Source organism: Maylandia zebra, linkage group LG13, assembly GCF_041146795.1.
Source record: "Maylandia zebra isolate NMK-2024a linkage group LG13, Mzebra_GT3a, whole genome shotgun sequence".
In the NCBI taxonomy this organism is placed as follows: Eukaryota; Metazoa; Chordata; class Actinopteri; order Cichliformes; family Cichlidae; genus Maylandia; species Maylandia zebra.
This window is the reverse complement of record NC_135179.1, coordinates 11,988,642-12,013,926: the sequence shown is the minus strand read 5'-3', so window position 1 is coordinate 12,013,926 and position 25,285 is coordinate 11,988,642. Positions and strand designations below refer to the sequence as shown.

At 40.5% G+C, this 25,285-nt stretch overlaps 1 protein-coding gene across 1 annotated transcript; it reads left to right on the top strand.

Annotated features, from left to right (window-relative positions):
* The first annotated feature begins 667 nt into the window (after positions 1-667).
* Positions 668-25,285, top strand: adss2 (adenylosuccinate synthase 2). The gene is made up of 13 exons (XM_004551429.4): positions 668-919; positions 11,012-11,114; positions 12,921-12,989; positions 13,081-13,131; positions 13,307-13,373; positions 18,886-18,993; positions 20,670-20,751; positions 20,870-20,996; positions 22,100-22,254; positions 22,652-22,776; positions 23,429-23,526; positions 23,783-23,932; positions 24,042-25,285. Exons 1-13 carry the CDS (start codon positions 758-760, stop codon positions 24,092-24,094), a joined length of 1,350 nt encoding a protein of 449 aa, XP_004551486.1. The 5' UTR covers positions 668-757; the 3' UTR covers positions 24,095-25,285.

Sequence of the window (25,285 nt, the reverse complement as noted above, 5' to 3'; positions counted from 1 at the left end):
CAAGTATTTCTCCAGCTTTTATTGAGAAAATGAAATTAGTCTTTACCAAAATAGTAATAAGTGTGTTATTAACTGTTAAACTCCCTCATATATTAGCCTCCAGGCAATCAAAACATGCATATATTTATTAAGAGGAAACATTTAATCTTTTCTAAATCTAAGAATCTACTGGAATTTTTGAAATTACTTAAAGAACATATTTTTTCTTTATTTTTCCTTTCTTTCTTTCTTTCTTTCTTTCTTTCTTTCTTTCTTTCTTTCTTTCTTTCTTTCTTTCTTTCTTTCTGTTTAAACTTCCATCAAGCAGACAAACAAATATAGGAATATTAACATTGTGCAAGCTCAGAAAGTTTGCTATAGGAAAGAATAATAAAGTACTAAATTTAACCATCTCCTAGTATAATAGTAGCAATAAGTAATTTCAATTGTTTGTTTGTTCTTTTTAAATCAAAGTGTGATAATAATGAGTCGTACTTAGGTAGAACAAACATAAAAACAAATAAATAATTAAAATACGATAAAACGGGGAATATTATTATCTCAGAAGAATGTTGTGCTTTTCTTTGTCTAGAAACAGAAGCTGCACAAAAAGAAACGTTTTGCTCATTGACAAAACTGAATTTTATTGTGAAAGGACTGGGAAGAAGAATTTTTCGCACATGCGTAGAATAAGCCAGGTTTCCGGTTCGGCTCAGTTGCTGGTAGTTCCTCCAGTCTAGGTCGGTGAGGAGTGGAGACAGCCAGGTACCGAGCTGAAATGTCGGACAGCGGGAGTCAGGAAGCCCCGAAAACACGGATACCCAGGCCGACGGTTGGCAACAAAGTGACCGTGGTACTCGGCGCTCAGTGGGGCGATGAGGGGAAAGGGAAAGTTGTGGATCTGCTGGCACAGGACGCGGACATGGTGTGCAGATGCCAGGTACGTTAGGTGAGCTCTGTCGTCAGGAGAGAGTCCGCAGGTAACTGCTGCTCGTTAGCTGAAACACCCGCCTCTCTGATGTTCTGCCGCATTCTTTATGAAAACCTACTGTCAGCTTCCGACTTCCAGCCACTCAGTGGGAGCTGTCACGCCACGGAAATATTGCGCGAATCATGCAAATACAAATCTGCACGAACTCGACAGCAATACATTCAGCTCCTTTTATACAGCACCTCTGTTTCGTGCCGGGCTTCACCCGTACTGTCCCGAACTACCAATACCCAACATAACAGGTGCGATTTCACCAATTTCACACCTCGTGAAAGTGGTTAGCACCGGAAAAAGCGGGGTCTTCCTCCCCCTTTTTTCTGTCATCCTCACAAGACCGTGTGAATTGAATCCAACAAGCCAGCGACTATTTCCTGGCTGACGAACATCCCAGGCAGGCTGGCTCTCTGTGTTTTTGCTAAAGTCACCTTGAATTCCTGCTAGCTGCCTAGCTCCCCAAACACCTGTAAAGCTGTGGTGACTTCATGTGCACACGTAAAACAGATACCTAGAGCTGGTTATTTAAAGAGAGAAGGCGCAAAACAGCGGCTATCCTCGGTTTGTGTTTATTCTCGCCGAGCTCTTCATTAATGCTTGTGTCTTGGCGGTATTGGCACAATTAAAGTTATCTTAAGGCATTTTCTTCTTCTTTCTTTTAAATCTTAATTGCTGTTGGCCTCAAAATTGACCCGTGTTGACATTTGACAGCGTTTCAAACGTCACCCAAAATACACAAAAATATAAACTTTAAAAATGTGCAGGTACTACAAACTCTAACACACTGATGCTGTTGGAGTCAAACTAGAGAATCTTGAAACTCTGAAGTTGTACATGCCATGTCTCTGTGTATGTTTTTATGGGACAGTGGTGACATGCGATCTATCTGTGCACCTGCTGGTCTCTAAAGTGTCATGGGAGGAATTGCTAAACAGTGCAATAGTAAAACAGCACAGGAGGGATGTGTATGGGGGCACAAAAGGAATAGAGGTCATACAGAGGTCAAAGGTTTCCTTGAGAGAGGGTACCTCAGTGCCACGGTGGAAAAGTGGGTAATGGTGTTGCTTCACATAAAGAAGGTTCCTGGTACCAAGCCTGTCTGCGTGCAGTTTGCCTATATGAGTACTCCTTTTCCTTGTACAATCCTACGACACACATTGGTGAATTGATCATAGATGTGAGTTGCAAAAAGTGCTTGAAGTTTACAGTACTGTATGAATATGTGGTTACAGTGTAACTTGCAATTAAAGGCACTTTGAGTGGTCAGTAAGGTTATTTTTCCTCCAAAAACAAGTGTTGTAAAACCTAAAGAATGCCCTCTTCCTGCTTTCTGAAGCATTAATTAAGGATTACTAATTGATTACTAATAATCAGCATTTGTTGTAGACACTTACTTTACCTCATAATAAGTGACGCACTTCAATTCTTTTTATATGAGGACTTTATATACACTCCACAATGCTTTTGTATGTTTTATACAAAAGCATTTTAGAGCCATGTTTATACAAATTCAAAAGTAGATGGAGAGACTGGCATAAGGACTGTTTTCAATACTTGGATAAAAATCCTTTGCGGTCAATGACTGCCTGAAGTGTAGAAACCATGGACGTCACCAAATGCTGCGTGTCCTCCCCTGAGATGCTCTGCCAGACCTTAACTGCAGCCAGCTTCAGCTGCTGCTTGTTTGTTTGCTCTCTTGGGTTGAGATCAAGTGACTGACTATGCCATTGAAGAATATCCCCTTTCTTTGCCTTGTACGGTTTCTTTTAAAGCATGCTTTATTTACATTGTTCATTTGCTCTGTGAAGCGTTGCCTGGTCAGTTTTGCAACATGGAGATTTGGGTGAATCTCCATGTTATAAGGAATATTGACGTGACACTTATGGTCCTCTGTAAGCATTACCACGATGGTCACAGAGTGGCACAGCTTGCTTTTAGAGAGATTTTAGTGTTTTAGCTTTTTTAAAACCTGTTAACTGCATAGACAATGGCTAGAGCCACTCATTGGTTCTTTTGACCATCTTTTGAAGCCAGACATGACAATTGAGGCCTGACTGTGACACAGAGGACACTACACACTCATTGGCTAACAACTTGTAGTTGACAAAATCATGAGCCAGTGAGCATACCCTAAGTAGTCCTCCAGACTCTAATAATGACCACAATCTACAAAATTAATTTCACCTTTTTAATTTAGCAAGACTAAAGACAGAGCCCATAATCTCACATACAATAAAATTAAGCTTGCTAGTAAAATGGTGACAGTACAAAGACTGCAAGGACTTTTGAATTGCATCCACTGTGGTTTCCTCATGCAAAATGAGCGGATTCAACTTTAAAATACCCGGATATGTTATCCCTGGGCTTTTAATATGCCTCTCCTCTTTTTGTCCAGCCTGTATCTGCCCTTGATCTGCTTAAATAAAAAGGTTTAAAACCCTCAGTTAAAAAGAAATTCTTAAAACCCTGCTGTTATTGTGGAAAGCAACAGAAAGAAGACTGCTGACGTCTGGCAAGGCTGCATCAGACTGCTTATATTAGGGCTGTGATGTATGTTGTTACGCATCATACAGTGTCTGGATTTGAAATGCAGCAACCTTATGTTTTGGACTGGTTTAGGTATTGCCTTAGCAACAAAACATGCAAACTAGTCAGCTGAGTGTGTTGTGTTTGCAGAACAATGCGCAGGACTTCCTATTTTGGAAGAAAAGGCATCAAAGCTTTGCAGATCGCAAACAGGCAGTTTGTCAGCCTGAATCTGTGCATGTAATGCAGTGAGGAGTGGGGAAGCAAACTAATCACAGTATGTTTTACAAGCCTGCCAGGCTTATGCACCAGGTTTATTATTTTCTTTTCTAGGCAAAAGCTTCAACGGTTAAGTCTGTCTCTGTTAACTGTTTTTGTATGCATTTAAACAAAAAGCAGGTGAAATTAAATACTTTATCGCTCTGTCACAATGAGGTAAAATGTGATTTTGGCACTTCCTCTTCATGCTGTAAGAGGGAAACAAATAAAAACCCCAGTGCCTCCCTCCTCTTTCCAGTAATCCGGCTGTGCCTACGCACAATTAATAACAGCGTCAGGATAGTCCACATCAATTCACTGCAATGTTAATTTATCCTCCGTATACCCACTTCTTGGTTGCAGCAACTGCGATGACAGATTTTCCAACATGTCCCTGTAGTAATTGCACAGATTGGCTCAGAAACACACTGGTTTAAATTCTTCTTGGCAAGGTGTGAAAATCTGATTCAGAGGTTTGAAATTTGCTTGAGAGAAGTGCCTTAAAAAGAGAAAAGCATCACACCGTTTCACCTTAAAGATCTGATCACTAACATATGGTGAATGCATTTATGATGTGTTGTTCTGGCCTCCAGCACTGTAACTTTTTTGAAAATTAGACTCAAGATAGTCCTTTCAGCTCACCTAGCTCATGGGTGTCAAACATAAGAACCGGGGGCCAGCATCGGCCCGTTAAAGACCCCGATCTGGCCGGTTGGATGGTTATGGAAAATGTGAAGGAGGGCATAGCAAAGCAGTATTTCTTTACCATGTAGACAAAGTGAGGCAAAATGTTGAAATATCTCTTCTTTGTCTTATATTAAAGTATCTAATTGATTAAATATGCATTTAAACTTTTTACACTGTCAGAAATTGGAGTTTCAGCAGTCCATCCCACATAAGATCAAAGTAAGCTGTTTGTGGCCCTCGATATAAAATAAGTTTGACATCCCTGCTCTAACTCAAGCTCAAACCTGCACTCTTCCACTAAGTAGACTCACAAAGCTCCTACCAAGTGAACCGGCAAAATATTAACCATATCCTCTAATCAGGCAGCGATACCAAAGCAGTTAAAATGCATAATAAACATCTCAAAATTATGATTTAAATCTGTTTGACAGCAGATGGGGAGGATTTCCTGTTAAACTGATAAGCACTATAAGCAAACCTTGTTCCTAATAAAAAAGCAAAGCTTAATAACACCTTGTGATGTGCACTTGGTTCAATTTTTAATTAAAATTTTAATGTTGGCTTCCAAAATTATAAAACAAGATACTGAGATAAAACAATTACTGCACCACATTTATTGCTCTCCACTCAAAAAAGTCCAAATTAACCCACAACAGTCTGTGGCTTCTTTCTTTTTTTCAGCTGAAATATAATTAATGTTTAAAGAAGTCGATGTAATTATACAGAATTGCTCGATAAGCCTAGAATTACTTTTGGAAAGTGCGTGTATAAACCTGTCAGATAATTTCAACAGGAGCCAAAATAATTGTGGTTTATAATTCTGCTGTAATCAAACAGCCTCTTTCACTAACGCAGACGGTCCAGTGAATCTGCTGAGTGCTTGTGAAAACTGGTTGTTCAGGAAACTCCCTTTTCCGTCCAGTTGTCTGTCAGGCGACCCTGCACAGACGTGCTTCCCCTCACTGCATTATGATGTTATGACATGTGTGCTTGATGTGTAAGTGAGCGGTGAAGTGCTGCAGCAGGCACCCTTAGTCTTTTTATAAAATCAGCTTTGCCAAGCAGTCCTGCTCGGTGTCCCTTAGATTAGACCTCTAAGATGCTGTTGGTGACAGTTGGGTGTGTGAGTCAGAGGTGTGTAGCAGACAGGGCGTGATACCAGCAAAACACATTTACAGTAATATATTTCTGTACAAGCTGCTCACACCTTTTAAACGTTTAAACATTCGTTGAATGCACAATGCGAAGACAATTCAATCAGTGATTAAAGTAAACTGTGACTGCGTGCTTTTAACAAAAGGAAAACATACAAACTGTAAAGTGTTATAGCTGAGTACATTGATGCCTATGTGGGATTGAAATTACTCAACACGTACTTTAATAGCTGATTATTTAAGTAGTTTTCTAAACAACAGCTCCAGATTGTCATATTTTTACTTTTTTATTTATCATTTTGGACAAAGTGTTTTTCACTATTCAGACATTTTACAGTTAAAAGTTTAGAGTGGCTCGATCACCTGATCGGAGATGGGAAACGTACCTGATGCAGAACAAAGGGCTGTGAAGCAAGGTTATCTGGTGAAACTGATAATACTTCCTCTCAAGTTTTAAAGCCCATTTTGTCCAGTTTTGTTTACAGTGTAGGTTTAGCTTACAATGGTTTGTATTATAATGGTGTACGAGTTCAGCTGGAGACGTGGTTGCCGCACGTCGACTCAGTTTCTATAGAGATGTTTGCAAAAGGAAAAGAAAACAGAGACTGTTGCCCTGTTAGCCCTTCGACTTTGATGCATTTGGTCTTTCAAGACTTAAAGGGATCCGATAAAAATCGTATAAATCATCTGTAATGAACTGAAGTCAGACCTTCCTACCAGAAAAAGAGGGGAAATATCAAACCACGGCAGGATTTTTCCTGGCTCACAACAGGGATTCACATAAGGAGAACTAATCATTAGTTTTTATATGCAGGAAAGCTTCTGCACAGTGACCAGTTAGAGGCAGATGCTGGCGGTCAATTTTAAGTTAAAGACCCCTGGGCACAACTATGTGGTGGGACCAGAGCAACTTGGTTTGATTCAGCTAATCTCATCAATAACACAGTCAGATCTACTGCTCACGGATTAATGTTGAAAGAGTAATAAAGTATAGAGCTCAGAGAGCTTCTCGGGTAAAATACTCTTGCCCAATTAGAAAAGGAACTTTCTTTGTTGAACAAAACATAAATAATAATGCAGGTAAAATATTCTCTCGATATTCACTGCTTTGGTCGAGAGCTGCAGCAACCCCTGCACTGGTCAGGGCAGCCTGGCTCCTTCATTTAGATTGGACCAAAGTTTCACGTCATAAATTCACTGCATTGCTAGTTTTTCCATTTTCCTCCATCACTTCTGTTTCATTCGTTTTTGTAGTACTGTATCATTTAGCCAGCTGACTCTGAGAGTTACTACTAGCCTCACCAGTGTGTATGATGAACTACTGTGTTCTACCAATTATATCATTTAAATAGATCTGCGTTTTGGTAATATATAGATTGAGGAAACATTTAAACAAATACAGTTATATTGTTTTTTTTCATTTGCCCGTTGGATGGGCTCCTAACTGTACATGGGCACGAACCCAGAATGGAGTGGAACAAAGCCTAGGTTTAGCTCATCTGGCCAAAGGATATCTCAGTCTCCTTCTGTGCTTCTTTTTTGGGCCTTTTATTTATTCATTTATTCATTTATTTTCGAGTGGAAGGCCAAAACTTTTTAGAGGGGGCTTCTAAATCTTTTTGAAAAACCCCAATCTGTTAAGGTTGCTCGGGGTGTGATCACATCCAGCCTTAGCTTAAACTACCTGCCTGTTTTATGTTTTTTTGCTTGCATCACAAAGAAGAAAAGTAACTGTGAGCATCCCCAACGGCTAGTTAATATCTTATAAATATACATACACGCTCCAAGTTCTGGAGTATGGTATTTGATTTTATTTAATGATTGATTCGTAAGATGTAGTTAATCTTTTGCAGCATTGTAAGGTAGTACAGAAAATGACAGTGACCTGCAATTTAGTGTCAGAGTACACTTGAGTAAGGCAAATGGTTGCCAACAAAACATGAGCCTGTTTAGGAGGAAGATCCTGTCCTCACTATGACTCCCTGGTTCTCAGAGACAAAGTGTCAGGTACAACTGATCTGTTTAGCAAAGTTGTTATCTGGCATTAAATGACTGAACAGAACGGAGTTGGTGCTGAACGGTTTTGACTGTTTTGCACATTACTTGATTCAGATGAAAAGCGGCAGCGCTAAAAAAAAGTCCCTGTTTTTGTGCTAACACATGGGATTCAGTGTGGTAACGTGAACACAGTTTGGTGAGGCGTCAAAGCTTTTTTAAAATAAGTCAAATGTAATAACTATATTTAGTTTAAAAAGCAGGATTTGTGGTTGAAGTAGTCCAGTGTTCTCCCAAACTCTCAAAACGTCTATGAAAAGTGTTTCTTTCTCCAACTGCAGATACTGTGTCCCATCAAGCATCACTTTTCCTGCTGTGGTATATCACAGTATCTTCTGTGAAAAAAAACAATATTTATCTGACAGCGATCTGAGATATAAATACTGAGTCGTACCCAGCCTCTGAAAATGTAAATGTCTTTGAATCTACTGAACCCACTGCTGTCTCTGTGTAAAACTCTGTGGGTGACATTTGTAAAAATCAGGTTTATCTTGCAGGTAGGATCTAATAATGAGTCTGATGAAAAGCATCATGTTCATCATCAAGGCTGAGTGTTATCCAATTATCATGATCATACTCAAAAAGTCATTCAGACTCTAAGTTTTTATTGAGTTTTTGGCCACCTGCTGAATGTAAGTTGAATACTTTCTATCAGTTCTAGCGATGTGTGCCTGCTGTTCGCTGTTTGGTATGCCCAGTGGGTTTGAGCAGTTTGGGTTTTCTTTTCAGTGCTATTAGTTGTAAAAGTAAAAAAAGAAGAGAAAATATAAGTGTGAACATCAAAACCGCTGAACTGAGCTCATTTTGGAAATCGATGCTACCTAAAAGATCAGATGCGCCAGCAAGACATCGACTTACCCAACTTACCATTCTGACATAGCAGTAAAAACAGAGGCGTTGAGACATTAAAATCTTATACAATGAGTAGAAGTTTCTGCTTGCTCTTTTCTAAGCTGCTTATTTTTGCAAAATAAATGAAATCTGAGACCAACGAGTGCTTTTCAAAAGTACCGTACTTGCATCACAACATTAATGAGAGGATGGGGCAAAAAATGCATTTTAAACACATTAACCAAATAAAGATCCAAAGATTGGATCAGCTTAAGATCTCTTAAAGCTGAAGCCAAATAATCTGTAAATTAATCTTATGTAATTATGTCTTTCAGAAGAAACTACCAGTAGCGCCTGATGACGTAGGGATTGACTAATTGTCCAGTTAATTCCAATGGCTAAGAGATGCATAGCTGCAAGATGAACTCATGTTTTTCCTTTCACATCAAAGCATTTATCCCAGGTTAGAGTCGCATGATTCATTATTACCAACAGCAAGGTCAGATTTTTCCTCAGGTCCTTTATCTATTGTCAAAAAGCTTCTACAGCTTTAGTTTTGTCTCTTTTTTAATAATAGTAATCATTTCTGTTATTGTTGAAGTATGTTTGCATAGCAGAGACCTTCTATTGTACCCTTAGAGCAGTAATCACACTGCCCCTGCAGTTCCCAAACTAAAGGGCAGTAGGTGACCATCGTAAAAATTTGTGTCTTGTGATGGGTACGAGAAGCCGATCATGGGACTGCTGGAATACCGGAGTTCTTCGGTTCTTTGGGGGGATGGGGTGAATCGTAAAAGTCATATCTAAAAAGGAGAGGCATCTGCCCCCCATCTGTTTCCCCTCTCCACCTTCAGGGTGCTGCTGTAGCCAGGAATAACTCCATGTGGCCAAAGCACATGCTGAGCCTGATTTATGTCCACAGGCATAAGTTGAATAGGCACCATGGGTTGTGGGTAGTGACGCAAGCTGCAGCAGAAAAAATGGATCAGCAGTTTAATTTTTCATCACAGCAAAAGAAAAAGAAATTTAAAAAATGAAGTACTTGCTTAAGTATCTGTTTGTTTCTCCCCTTCTTTTCCGTGTACCTCGTGTTCTTTTTTACCTTAACATCTGACTGATAAACATGAAGAAGAGAGGAGTAAAGCAGGTCAGATTGTGATGTTCTAGTCCAAGAACTCACCGTTCCTTTTCTGGGTCCCCCCATTTTTATATCTAAAGTCAGATGTGCTAAATCATCTGCAGGCGTCTGTGCTACATCCTATCAGATTAACTCACAGAAGCATGATTAAATACAACAAGATTAAATGGTCTCTGCTTGTCTGAAATTGTAGTTTCCTTTAGCCAGTGGATGTCTTGTGCTGCAAACAAATTGGTGTACAGATATAGTTCAGTACTGAGCGTCTACACACCGATAGTGATACTGCTTTCGCTTCTCAGAACCTGCACTTCCAAGAGTCCACAGTCTGAATGATTAGCTGATTTTGTTCTTGTCATAAATTTGTCATCACTATTGTGATTTATCATCACTATTATCATAAAAAAAACTGATGAGGTTCTGTTTTCTCACCGACTTAGCTGTCAGGCAGATAGCGTCGTCTTGTTAAGTGTGAGGAGTTGGCCTTTTATACATGTCAAAGTCAGTTTAAGTGTTGGCGAGCGTTGCTGCAAATGTGAACAGTGTTTGTATAAAGTTGCACAGAGTCTGATGAGCTATTATAAGTGTCGTTGCTTTGCCTCACTGGTTAAATACTTAAAAATTAGAAATCTGAGTGTGGAGTTGGAAAGAAGTAGCATTACCATATCCTTTTTTCTTGCTAGTAATCTCTTCTCAACTGTAGAAGATTATTGAGGCCATATAAGCTGCTAATAAGGCTCAATAAACAAAAAAGACAGATTATGGTTAATATAGGCACCAATTTTGACAAGAAAAGGACTGAAGAGCTTGTAAAGCCCTATATAAATCTAAATTCTGAGTATTAGAACCTGTAGACAAATTGCATATTGTTACGCAAATATTATAAACTTCAGTCTAGCTTTTACTTTTGTAATCACAGCTTGTTGTAAGGAGGGGCGCAAGAACTCGTTATTCCTCCAGCTTCATTTCCTTTCTTGGAGTACCATGTCCTTCAGGCGTAACTACGAATATTTCTTTATTATATATTCTTAAAGTGTACGTTTGTAGTTGTAGAGTCTTGACAGAACATGTCGCTGTGTTTGGGTGTGCAGACTAGAGGATTATGAACGCGTTCTTAACACACATTACCAACAGTTCGTTTGACATGCCCTTCCATGCATCTGTCAGTAGGTTTAAACTGGGTTGATACCTCTGCTTTCTGACCTCAAAGTAAACAGAAGTTTCTAAGCAACAGCGCAGAGCAACACATACCCTAACAGGCAGCGCTTCGTGGTTTGTGTATGATGCTTGTTGCTTCTCGCCAAACTATTTGGCTTTTCAAAACAAAGTTGGAGAGCCTCCTCTAGTTTCTGTTTGGCTTTAGTCATCAGTTTCTGTTTTTTCCCCCCTCTCTCCCTGCAGGGCGGCAACAACGCAGGACACACAGTGGTGGTCGACTCAGTCGAGTACGACTTTCACCTCCTACCCAGCGGCATCATCAACCCCAAGGTCACCGCTTTCATTGGTGTGTATTGCATGCAGAAATACACTTACATTGCTGCACGATACAAACACAGTTCCTCGCTATTTTCTTCTTGAACTGATCGCGATCCCTTTTAGTTGGCTGTTCGTCATCGCTCATATAGCCTCCATCCTGACGACTCTTACAGCGAGTGCGATCGGCTTGACTCGGAGCCAGACTGCAGGCTACATCGTATCCACCCATCTGCAGTAATTTCATTAGCTAATGGATCCAACTTTTCCTTTAAGGCTTCCAGTCCCTGTACACATCTGCAGTTGACCACGTACAGTCTATCAATACTTAATACTGTTTCTGCTTTGTTTTTGCTTACGACTGTGGCACTCATGTGTAGAGGCTTATTTCTGTTTGTTGTGACATAACTTTGCCTCCTGTGTAGATTTTGAGAACGTCTCATTTAGTGAGCACATTCATTCTGACAGTGTCATTAAAAGAGCTTTTTTAATGCTTTTATAGCTAATTTCCTTGTTTCCTATATTTAATTTGGTTAAAGTAATTACCTCATTGCCTCCACGTAATGAAGCTCCAGTTAAAAGCTAATTAGAGCCAGCTGTTTGAATACTCCAGTGAGTAAAGAAAGCTCTGCTCTGTCTCTTGGCATTACATTCAGGCACACCTAAGACTGCTTTCACAATGACGGGCGCTGACTTTGGTTTAGATGCAACTTACACACAGTCGAATGAAGCGACTCTGCCCACAAATGGGAATGATAAGCTTATCTTCCAACTAAGTTAAAACATTTCCAGATGCAGGCTATCCTGTTTGGCCAGTTCCGCATTCAGGTTTGCTTCCACTGTGGTCTGAACAGCAGACAGTATAGAACAAACAACAGACAAGGCAAATTTAGCGTCACCTATATGTATTTTGAACCATGATGCGAGGAGTAATGGGTAGATCTGACTGAAACGAACACTGGTTGGTGCTCATGAAACAACTGTAACTGTACAAAAGTCTTGATTAGCCAGGATGAGTGTGTTCAAGGTCACAGAAACTTTCGATGCGACTATTCGCTGGAAACAAAATCACTTATCTGTGAAAGTAACTGTCAGCTCTGGCCAGAAATGAGAGGCTGGTATCTAAACGCTTTGTGCCCTGGTCAGAGGAGAGATTTAAGATTCAGTAACACATCTGTTAGTGTCTGGGTTTCAGAGGTCACACTCTCTCTCCTCATTTGCCCTTAATTTTCACTCTCTCAGAGCACAAAGCTGCTTGATAGAGGCTGACTGCACAGTAACACCAGCAGGCTGAAGTTAATACAGTGGAGTGCTATAAAGACAGGGTTTAAATTTGATCAGGTTTATTTTAGTTCATCCAGAGTAATAAGCCTGGATTGGCCTCGATATCACTCCATAGAGCTACTCAGGACATCTCCGATCGACAGCATCACAAATGACAGCCCCCAACAGAGCTGCATCATCAACAGTGTGTGAAGCATAACATGTCAGAAAGTTTGACTTGTCTTTGTAATAAGTTTTGTTTCTAATATCATTAATGAAGCCTCCGTTCTGTTCAAACATCCCAAAGTGTGACATTGTGGTGATGATAGAATTTTATACTACCTGTAATTTCTCTGTTGTAGGACAATCTGAACCTTCACTGTGGCATTGAAACATTTTACTTTCGTATCAAAAGTCACTCTTCTTTCTTTAAACATAATTTTGTGTATTCTTTAAGGGATCATAAACCAAAATAGGGCATATACTGATAGTTTACAGAGAAATAAACTCAGCTTTGACTCTTTTGATTTGAAACCAAGAACTGTAATGTCACATAGCTTTGTTTTTACATCAGGCAATGGTGTGGTGATCCATCTTCCAGGCCTGTTCGAAGAAGCAGAAAAAAATGAACGCAAAGGAAAAAGTGAGTGCTGTACTTACTTTTTTTTTCTTTTTCTGAGCAAAACATGGTGTTAGTTATCTGTGTGGAACTCACAGCATATATGCGTGTGTAGGTCTAAAAGGCTGGGAGAAACGGTTGATCATCTCGGACAGAGCACACATTGGTAAGTCCTCACAGATCTGCCCCTGCACTCGTTTACTTTAGAGAGTGTGCGACAGTTTGAATGCATGCAAGAAGAAGTGTGTGTGTGTGCGCGCGTGTATGTGTGTGTGAATGCGGGAGCTCTGCTTTCTTTGAGGTGTGTGAGTGTGTGTGTGTCCTCTCTCCCTCCTTCGCAGTGTTTGACTTCCACCAAGCGGTTGATGGCGTTCAGGAACAGCAGAGACAAGAGCAAGCAGGCCAGAAGTAAGAAACCTGTTGCTTACAAATGGCTGCAATGTACACACAGCGTGCACACACTTTAAGTTTCAGGTACTCCGTATATTAGCAAACACAGCTTCAAACACTAAAGTTAGTCGTTGATTGAATAAATGCCACTCCTTGTGTTCCTTATCTTGGATTGCGTTCTGTTTTCGGTATTCATCTTTGCACTGAGTCAAGCTTTTCTTTCTTTTTGTCATGTGAATCTTAGTCAGGCCTCTGGATAGTTTTGCAGTTTGCTGTCACAGGGTCAGGGTACTATTCCACATGTTACACACTAACAGCTGCCAGCTGTAGCTGCTAGTGGTGCACCGGATCACGGTTGAGCCGAAATCCGAACCATTCCCGCTCCACGGTTGCGCGTGATCCGAAGATTCGAGAAAGAGGAAAAAAAAGTATGTGTATGGTGCGCGTGGTGGGTCTGTCAAGCGGTGGTTATGGCCAGCGCTAGCGGTCCAAGTGGCGGAGCAGAGGAGTTTGCGGCATTTAAGCAGCTCTTTGCTGCCCAATCCAACCGGGCTAAAGATATTACAAAAGCTACTGGGGTGTTTAGCTGCAGACGGGAGGCCGTATTCCGTTGTGCAAAACAAGGGGTTTAAACTGTGATAAACGTGCTTGAGCCACGCTATGATATCTCGTTGCGCGTCCACTTCAGTGACAAGATCGTTCCAAGCAAGTATGCGCAGGAGAAGTTTAAAGTTATGGCTGAACTGTCCCAGGCATCTTCTGTTGCCTTAACTACAAATGGGTGGACCTCCAGGTCAACGGAAAGCCACGTGACCGTGACCGCTTGTTATATCACAGCGGAGTGGTAGATACAAAGCCCTGTACTGCCCTATAGATCACATTAGATTAGATGAAACTTTATTTATCCCTCGGGTGGGTTCCTCCGGGAAATTCAGTTTCCAGTAGCACAGCACCGACAGAAGTTGCAGAATCTGAGCAGAAATATACCATATATACAGAAATATAAATACAGAGTATACAAAGGGGATAAATAGAATAATTAGGAATAAGAATACAAGGAATGGCACATTTCAAGTATTGTGAGTCTATTATACCGTTGGATATTAACAAAAACTATTGCACAGTGAAAAGGCACTACAGCTTATTTGTTGCCCCTCCTTTGTCCCCGTTTCCCCTCCCTCTCCCCTCCAGCGAGGAGTTAAACAGTTTGATGGCGTGTGGGACAAAGGACTTTTTAAGTCTGCTGGTCCTTGACTTTGGGAGAAGCAACCTGTCACTGAACAGACTCCTGGTTGTTTATGGCCGTATGCAGAGGATGCCCAGCATGGTCCATAATGTCCATATTGCACCTTAATTTGTTTTTATATAAGTGCGTGGAATGAATCTTCAGTTGAATGTTTTTTAATAGGCAAAAAATACTTAAATAAGTAAATGGCGAGTCTAATTTTTGTCTTTTTTTTTCTATTTTTGCTGATCCGAAAATTGATCCGATCCGAACCGTGAGATTTTTGATCCGTTGCACCATTAGTAGCTGCTGAATGCGGTTAACAACAGTATGACTGTAAATCCAGGTAGAAGAATGTTACGGCACCTTTGAACACGATCCCAGCATGTTGGATTTCTTCTATAAACATCTTAGTCTCCTTTCTATAAATAAACACGACATTGATCCTCACATACAAACTTGAAGCACTGACATTTTTTGTAATAACACCTAAAACTGCTCCCACCCTCGGCTTTGCAGAGCATCGTGGTGACTCTCGGCTCCATGCACACCTTTCATTTTCTGTGTTCTCATAGTGTAATTTTACACAAGGATCTCTGAACATCCACTCTGTGCACTCATCGCTAAACAGCTGAAAGGCAAAGAGACTAGATGGTGAACATCGTGGAGGATTTAGCAGCCAAAATGCCAGATATTTCCACGAGGAGTTAAAAGCGGATTATTGGACTTAATGTCATCCTGTTGCTGCTCGATGTGTAAATATTCAGCTGTTAAACAAAACAGCTTAAAACATAATATGTTAATGTTGTTTGTAGTCCGTCGGGAGGTTTAAACTGGGTAATTGCTGCCAAAGAGTGTTATAGTACTTTGGAAGATAAACCTCATTCACACAGACCTAGAGACCGGTCGACAACGTCCTCTGGCAAATTCCAGCCGCTAGGGAAAAATTTTCATCGACAACTCGGTCGATCACATCTGCTTTTGTGTGATTTGGTTGCAGAGAAGGAACACACAAAAATCGCCTTGTGATTGCTTTATTCTCCCTGCAGATGCAGTTTTCATTTTAATTTAATTTAATTTAATTTCTGGCTTGCAGTGAAACTTGAAAAAGTTCTGAGCAACACTGAAATGTTGACCAGCCACCTTGAAAGTCAAAAGTTTGCCACACTTCGCATCTTAAAAGGTCTAACTTTTTGAAGGTGAATGTTTGTGTTGAATTTTTCACACTTTCCACACTGTTTGGTGAGTAGTTAGTGTTTCCGGTCAAGTTGACATCTTCCATACAAACTACTGGTGTCTGTGGCAACCTGCCTGTGACCATCAGCAACCACTCGTTGGCTTGCTAATCTCAGAATACACATTTTCCTCTAGACCGGTGGTTACCAGGAGGTCACTAACCGGTCTCTAGGCCTGCATGAATGGAGTTTAGCAGTCGATTTCACAGCAGCTGCCAGCAGCCTGTTGGGGAATGCATGATTTTCATTTGTGACCAGAGACCACCAGATGATTTCCCACAGGTCTCTAGGCTTGTGCAGGTGAGGCCTTAATAAAAGCATTTTTAATATCTCTTGCTGATGGTTTCAATAATAGGTTTACCTGCCATCAGACAGAGTAAGAGGGCCTTTGCACTCTACTATTAATTAAATCCTCACAACAAATGGGAGTCTGTCTAGTCTAGTGTCGTTAGTTTGTGTCATTGTGTGACTTTGGCCATTTCATGGGTCAGTACAGACCGAAAGTAGTTTGTTAAATTGTAAAAGTCTCAGAAAATAAACCAGGATTCATTTGCATGAACAAATCTACAGACTCTTCTGTGTGCTCCCTCACCTGCACAGTTAATTTATTTTGTATGAATACCTTTAAACTTTGAGTTATTTTCCAATTTTGGGGACAGAATTAGCTAGATCCTGTAAAATGTAACAGAACTATATTCATATATACAATACTGTTTTATTCTGTATCTGAAACCATATGGATACATATCACAGAGCCCATTATATTATATATAGTAACTTAAAAAGATAGATATAGCATTTTCTCCTTTACTTATTCACACATAGGCTTATCTTTACTTTGCATGTGTGCACGAACGTCTCTCCACAGTGACACTGTGCGTGTAACCTACGCGTTCCTCTGCCTGGAGGCGTCCTCGGAGAAGTTGGAGGGCAGGCAGAGAGTAGCAGCCCTGCAGCAGGTGTTGTTTCTGTAGCGCGAGACAGAGTAGCACAGCTTCAACAAGTGACTAAGTAAAGCAGCAGGCTCCTGCTGACGGTCTGCCTTCTAAACTCTCCACAAGGACACGAGCAATAAAATAGGTAGTAAAACGAGATATTCAATCATCTAATTCAGTACTCGCCCGGGCACTGCGTCATACTGATATGTGTGAGGAATGTTATGCTAAGCCTGAGGAACATTCAGAATGCTAATCTAAATTCAGACCCAGCATACTCCTGTTAAAAGCAGCCACGGTCCCAAACTCACAGCCGGCTCACGTGTTTCTGAGAGCGACAGAGTGCATGTGCTTTAATGGCCGAGTCATTATAAGCTTTCAGCAGATTGCGATGTCAGGCTGGTGGATTTCCAGCATCTGCAGGCACGCTGTAGTGTAAGGTCTGCTGAAAGTCAGAGCAGAATACGATCACAGAACCAGGCAACACAATTCAGAGTGCTGGAATATCACAGCAGCCGGTGTTATACTGCTGATCTAACCTCACACATTTAAGTTAGTAACTCTCAATTCCATGTTATAATCAAGATTCATAATCAAGATTATTCTACCATAAAATTAAAAGTGTCTGTAAAACAGTTCAAGGCTGGGATCTCTGTGCGACTGTCATAAATTTCATCTCTGACAAATTTACCAGCATTCCAAGTAAAAAAGAAACAAAAACTTTAATATATAAATTAATATTTAAAGTTTTCTACAAATATTTGAAAAAAGATGATGCGTCACTCATTCCCAGCTTTGCACTGCTGTAAGATCACTCATTTGCCAGTGAAATGGACATTAAGTTGCACACATTTAATTTTCCACTTGTCTAATATTTCTTTTCAAATTTTGTTGCCTCACTTTAAATGTAAAGTCTACTATTCCGTACTGTATTCAAACTTTGGGGGTAAAGCTCAAATTAAATCCAATTTAATTCCACTGAAATATCATGCTTTATATTGCACAGTTTTTTTTTTATCACAGCTATTGTAGATTGGGCTCCCCTTTGCGTCAGAAGTGACTTAATTGTTGTCGCACAGATTCCACAAGGAACTAGAAACACTCCTGCTGCTCTGTTTGAACTTCAGCAGGACATCTTGACCATGTCTGCTTGCTGAATTGCACCGAGTTGCTGCCATATAATTGGCTGATTAGATATTTGCATCAGTGAGCGGTTGAACAGAAGTACATAACAGAATAGCCAGTGAGTGTAGTGTTTCTGAGTTTGTTCCCAGTTGTACTTAAGAGTTCATCCCTTTTCAAACATCTCTGACAGTTGTATTTAAATAAGTGTTATTAAGATGTCAAATGATGCAATATTTCAGATAAAGCAAAAATGTGTTTGTACGACTGGACTTTCCTTCTTACTTTCTTACTTCTCTGGCAGAAACAGCTGACTTTTCACTCATGCACATTGGCACATATGGTTACTGGATACTACATGAGTTATATTGGCTGCACTGATGATGAAGTGCAATAACTGTAGGGCATATTTATCTATTTCTGTTCTGTAGTTGCATGTATGGTGTAAATATTCTGCTGTGCCAAGACTTCCTTTTAATAGGGCGTCTTATTAGAGGTACATGATGACATGGTAAGCTTTTGTATGTAGATGTGTATTTAGGTGGGCATGCTGTCTCTGTAGTAATTCTGTGGTGATAGCACGTCAGACTGTAATACTCTAGTGTGAGAAGATGCTTTCTGTCTGAGTTTATAATATTTTGGAGTCTGTAGAGAAGAAGCAAATGGCTCAGTGACAGTTAAACATCTGCATTTTGTCATTTTTCAGAGAATAAAAGTTTCCACATCACGAGTTCGGACTTGCTAGTCTGTGACTATAACTTGAAACCGTTTTAGTGATATTAAATGAGAGGTGGCAGGTCAAATGTTTTTTATGTTGTATTGTTTTAGAAACAGCGTAATGAACTTTTGTTCTTGTGAGAACCACTGAGCTGCTCCTTTTTCATTTGTGTGCAACTGTGCATAGCATGAAATGATTTTACAGTTTCAGAGTTCATGTTGCGGAGTAAGACTGCATGTAAATGCTGTTTTTCTTTTCTCTGTGTTTCCTTCCCTCCTCTCTTGGCCTTGCTCAGCCTCGGGACGACAAAGAAGGGGATTGGTCCGGTGTACTCGGCTAAGGCGGCACGCTCCGGGCTCAGGATATGTGACTTGCTGGCAGACTTCACACAGTTCTCTGAAAGGTCAGTCTCACCAACAACATTATATATGTCACATCTACCTTTCAGAATACAGGTTTGGACACTGGAAAGGCCCACAGTCTATAAACACTCAACATGCAGTGCTCGTTCACCCTGATCACTTTTGCATATCAGCAGCAGGAGTCTGGTTGTCTGGTAACTGTTGCTGTTGTGCCAGTATCACAAAAAAAGCTTTAGACCATAGTTTAGACCATAAATGATATAAAACTTGGATGCAACCACCGTGTTACCCATTGGTTAGTAAAATAGTGTTTCCACCATCGCCATCTAGTGTTTTGAAACGGCATGTGACCAACCAGTGGGTGAATCTGGCTGTGAAACCGCAAGCCTGTGAAAGTTGCTAGCTAATGAGCGTACCCTGGAGAATCCTCCTGACTTCTACTTTCCAAAATGAACTCCAGGTTTTATTCAGTGTAATCTTAAACTAGTGATCGAGTCCGTAAAGTTATCAGGAAAGCGTTCACAGAGCTCACAGAGGAAGGCAGCTGAGGGTCACTTCCCCACAGACTTCCACCAGTGGATTTGCTCCATTAATAAGTAAATGTAAATGAGACATTGAGTCTCAACGGGACTGTCTCTGTAAGTAAGGGTTAAATAAAATATCTTATCTTTACTTTTCAGAAGCTGAAGTTGGTGTGAAGCTGGTTGTTTAGTTTAGTTTCAGGTGGACTGGTTTGCAATTTAAATATGCTGCATTAATAAACAACTGTAGAAGTGAAACAAAAATAAAGTTGAACTGTTTAAACACATTTCATTTCTGCAGTCACCGCTCAGCCTACCCTGACAGCGACACTGTCACTATGCAAAGGTTTAAGATTACTAATTAATTAAAGGCTGAGTAGTATTTTATATCTTTTGAACCACCGAGCTCAGAAATTTTAACTGGCTGACGAGCCTTTTTTCGGTGCCATAAACTCAGGCGCTTTTACTGGAAGCAGATCTAAGCAGGTGTTCAGATGAAATCCAGCTCTGTAAGTTGCTTCACTTACTCAGAGTTGAAATTCAAGATGGTTCAGCTGTTATGGTCATCTCAAGGTGGTTTTGAATACTTACAGGGAGAATTTTACAACTTAGGTGACGGTTATGCAAAGTGATTAATTAAAATAAAGTTTCCAACCAGTTGCTACCTGCTGTAGTAACTCATTGTGATTAAGGAAGCAACCCCAAAGTATTCACACAGACCAACAGAAATCTGCTAGTGTTATTTAACTATAATCATTATTCAAGTGAAAAGCACAAGTGGACATGTCACAGTATGGGAGGGGAGTTTTATGGAGGGTAATGTAAAAGGAAAATAAGAAATAAGAAATATAAAAAAATATCTTTATCTCATATGTATTCTTTTAATAATCATTGGAGGTAGAAAAAAATGAGTTTGATCGCACAGGCCTAGTAGGTAACACCATGATAGACATTTGAATTTCTATGCTAAACCCTTCTACTTTCACTGACCTCCTTCAAAGGGTTGATCTCTTTCTGAATGTGGCCATTCCTGGTTGTTCCTACTTCCCCGCCAGAAAAGGAGGGGGGAAATAGTCCAACCGATAGTTATTTTCTGTGCTGCTATTTTTCATTTGTGTTAAAATGCAAACAAAAATGAAAAGTGTGACCAAGGTGCATGAATGATTGAAATAAATCAGAATCATTCTTTGTTGCAGGTATAAAGCTTTGGCCCAGCAGTACCAGTCTATGTACCCCACTCTAAAGATCGACATAGACGGAGAGCTGCTCAAGTTAAAGGTAATAAAACTAAAAGGAAATCTGAAAACATTTAGCTGTGCTCTTTGCAGATCTCCCTGTATTTTATTTATTATTTATGTTGGGTTTTTTGCGAGTTTTTTTTTATTTTTTATTTTAGGACTATGTTGAGCAGATCAAGCCCATGGTAAGAGATGGTGTGCACTACATGTACGAGGCACTTCATGGTCCTCCTAAGAAAATCCTGGTGGAAGGAGCCAATGCAGCGCTGCTGGACATCGACTTTGGTCAGTAAATCAGTGTTTACTTCACTTCTTTGTTTCTTTGTGTTAACCTGTAGTGTCGGTATAAATCTTGTTTCTGATTGCAAAGTGCTGTTTAGTGCACCCACGGTGAGCTGATGACGTTGTCCAAGAAACACTTAAAGCTTTGTGATGCTCTTTGCAAAAGCCTGCATGGAGCTCAGGGTAGGGACGATGGTAAGTTTAAGCGTTATTATTGCGCTTTGTGCATCTGGGCTTGGCGTGCACAATCACAAGTTCAAACCACTCACCTGTGCATGAGCACGGAGGCACCCTGAGTCTATCGGTCAGTTGATCAGAATTAGAGGGCCTCTTTAACTGTTCTCATAATACTTTAAAGTATGACAATTTGATTGTTCCTTTCATTAAATGATACGGTAGACTTAACCATAATATCTCTCTGTAAGAGCATAAACCTGTCATTGAGAGCAGATTAAATTACAGTCAAAGTTCAACATGATCCAGAGACGATGCCTGTAGTTTCTGTGGTGTCAGAGCGAAACACATCCCCTCTTTCTGACAGGCTGGATCTACACATGATCAGAACATGTCACATGGGAGCATGCAGGGTGTCGGCGTTTACATAAAGAGCACTTTGACAAGACACGCTTGATGGTTTAGACACCAAAACTGCTGTTTGATTACACAACAGTCTCTCCTCACAATGGGTTTACCTCCATGTCAGCAGCCTCCAGCAACTGGTTTTGTGATCCCAGCACTTATTTGCTTTTAAAAATTTCCAAGCATGTCATTTTTCTGATTGATTGTTCTGTTTGTGTCGGTCTGTCTGTATGTTTCCTAAGGTGCAACCGCAGGTCTAATCAGACAACAGGACAGACTAGGAAAATTACTTTAAATTTAACTGAGTGTCACGTAGAAGCCATCTGGTTTCTAGTCCAGTCACAGCTTGTTTTGCAGGTTTTGTCACAAATCTCTGGACAAATATGAAAGCCTTTGTACAAATCAGTACAAATCAGGACACTTGCTAAAACAAGCCTGCGATGACATCACCTTTTCAGAGCTCACACCAGTAAAGGAGATGTGACATGAGAAAGTATGACCCGACTTCACCTCTGGTGTCGTTGCAGGAACGTACCCGTTTGTGACGTCGTCCAACTGCACGGTGGGCGGGGTGTGCACGGGCCTCGGGATGCCGCCTCAGAACGTCGGCGAGGTTTATGGGGTCGTCAAGGCGTACACCACAAGAGTGGGCATCGGTGCTTTCCCCTCAGAGCAGAAGAATGTACGAGCACACACCGATACGAAATATAAACACGATAAAAGTTTGGTTCAGATCGGGTTTTATTTTTAATAAGCACGACTTCATATTTCACATGGAGAATTAAAAGCTGCACGTTACATACACATTAACTGTTTCGTACATACAGTATCTACTGTGTCTGCATGGTTAAAACATGGCCTAATCACTTAATTTGTCTGTGTGAAATATGAGTAGATTTTCAAATAGCACCACCTGGAGGAGTTTTGCCACACTGCCAGCAGTAAACCAGCTGTAGCTTAGAATTCGTTTCAAAGATTTAGAGACAAATTTAGAGTATTTTTGTTTTCTGCGATTGCAAACATTTACAGAAAACCTACATAAGAACTGATGTTCAAGTTTAGACTCTTGTTTTCATTAGGAGATCGGAGACCTGCTGCAGACTCGAGGGAAGGAGGTCGGCGTGACCACAGGCAGAAAACGACGGTGCGGTTGGCTGGATCTGGTGCTCATCAAATATGCACATATGATTAATGGCTTCACTGCGTGAGTTTTAAATCATTTTTTTGTATATTTTAAGAGAAAAGAAAGTATTTTAGAGTAGAGTCACAACTCCAGTTAGGATGCTTGGGCACCTTAGGGCACAGTCGCAACACTTTGGCGAGATTATGTCACTAAGTTGGTTTTGTGTCCCTACAGAAGGAAGTTTCTGTATCTTTGATTATTGTATCTAAACACTTCAGGACATCATGTAACCTGTTTATATGTTATATGAAGTATTTAGAGGAAGAGAAGAAGAGAGGGAACTGCTCTGTTAAAAGCTTACATGGATATAAGGGAGTTTTTCCTTCCCACTGTCGCCAAAACACTTGGTCATATGGTCGTGGATTTCTCTGTTATCTCTGTATTATTGCAGGATCTTGACCTTACTATACAAAGCACCTTGAGGCAACTGTTTTGTGAATTGAATTGAATATTGTGATGTGACGCTAATAGGTTTTAGGACCGCTAATAGGTTTTGCCGGTGACTATTATTCATTTTTAAAAAGTCTTGTTTTTCTTGTTTTCTGACAGTTTTTCATCCCTTTTGTCACATTTTGTTTAAAGCAGATTTGTTTTATCTGTTTACTGATTTACTGTAAAAATATATAAAGTATCTTTATCCAGTTGTTGTAAAGCTGTCCGTCTTCTCTTTCAGTTTAGCTCTCACCAAACTCGACATACTTGACGTTTTCACCGAGATCAAAGTGGGCATAGGGTACAAAGTCGACAACCAAACTATACCTCACTTTCCAGGTGAGGAAAAATTTGAACATGTGAGCTATGTTAATGAATTTTGTTTTGCTTGGTAGTCTTAAACTGGATCTTGGTAGGTGGAGAATCTTCTGCCTTCATGGGAGATCATCGGGCAGCCTTTTCTCTTCTTCCAGTCTATTTGATCATTTACAGAGAGCTCCGTTTTCAGAGAGAACACATCGATCTGTTGCTGTTGCCCTTCGAGTGATTCCTACTGTCAAGTTAATGGTGTGATGCTGTTATTGATTTGTGCCAGCCAATCAGGAGGTGCTGCAGCGTGTGGAGGTTCAGTACGAGACCCTGCCTGGCTGGGACAGCGACACTTCGGCCGCTAGAAGCTTCGAGGAGCTGCCCGAGAACGCACAGAAATACGTTCGCTTCATTGAGGAGCATGTGGGAGTGCCTGGTAAGAAGTCACGCATGGAAGTGCAAGAACTGATGAGCAGCTTTTTAAATTGATAGATTTTCAGTATTTCCCCTAAGATGATTGCTTCTTCTGCTTCTCACCTCATCAGTCAAATGGATCGGAGTAGGGAAGTCCCGGGAGTCCATGATCCAGCTCTTCTAGACAAATGGAAAGAAACACAGCCTACCTACCTGTTTTAAACCTCCAAACAAAGACGCCACCGTCATCAGACTGTGCCGGACTGGACTTCTCCAGTCTGTTTGGATTTTTAACAGTTTTAAACTTTATTAAAACAGCATCACAAGGCGCTCTGCTAACATTGCAGCGTTTTGTTTCATATACAACACACTGGGCAACGCCAGCTGCCATCAGGTGAGGGCGTGAAGGAACGGCCACGAGACACGCAGGCACCGGATCGCTCGTTTGGTTGAACACATTGTTTGACTGTATTTTGGTTGATCTATGCTGTGATTTTAACGCGCTGTGTTTTCCCCCTCAGCACTTTAGATGCTTTGGACTGTATGTGCTTTATGTTTTATTCTTCCAGGTGTACGGCGCATCCTCACACGATAAAGGGATCGGTTTATATTTTAAATGTGTCTTTCTGTGTTCTCAGTGTTAAAACTTGCCTTGTCATTCAACTCCAAAAAAACAAAAACAAAAAAAAAAACTAGCTTTTAAATTTTTTCCGTAGCTAGCGGTTGCTTCCACTGATCGCTGTGGGAACGCTTGAGTTTTAAGGATTAATCTCAGCAGGTGAGCTCTCCTCTAACCACTAACAGGCACAGAAATGTTAATGAAACTTAGATTTTCGAAGTAAACAAATCAAATTAGTCTGTCAGCACTTTTCCACGCCTCACATTCTTGTGATTAATGTTGTTTTGTCTTTGCACTGTCAGCACATTGTTCTGGTAACATGGGATGAAGGCAATGATTCGATGTATGCTGTTTTTTTTTTTTTTTTTTGCCCAGTTTTCTGCAAGACTGTAATTCCACAGTCTTGATTTAGAGTACTGCATTGAATCCCCACCTTAGTGGATGACGACATTGTTTGCATTTACAGTTCTGTGCAATGAAGACATTTTGTGTGTTGGATCAAAAGGTGATCATGAGAAGAGACACAAAAAAGTTTCAGCTTTTATTCAGTATACATTAAATAAACTTTAGATTTCCTGTTTCTTCACTGGTCATGCCTTTACAGGATTTTACTGCACCATCATGTAGTTGTCAGATTTGTTGGGGTTTTCAGGTTTTTAAGTGCATGGTCATTATGTATCCTGCTGAAGTCCTTTGTTGAGGTGGTGGTGTGCTTTGGATTATTATCTTGCCACATAATAAAGATCCTCCTGATTA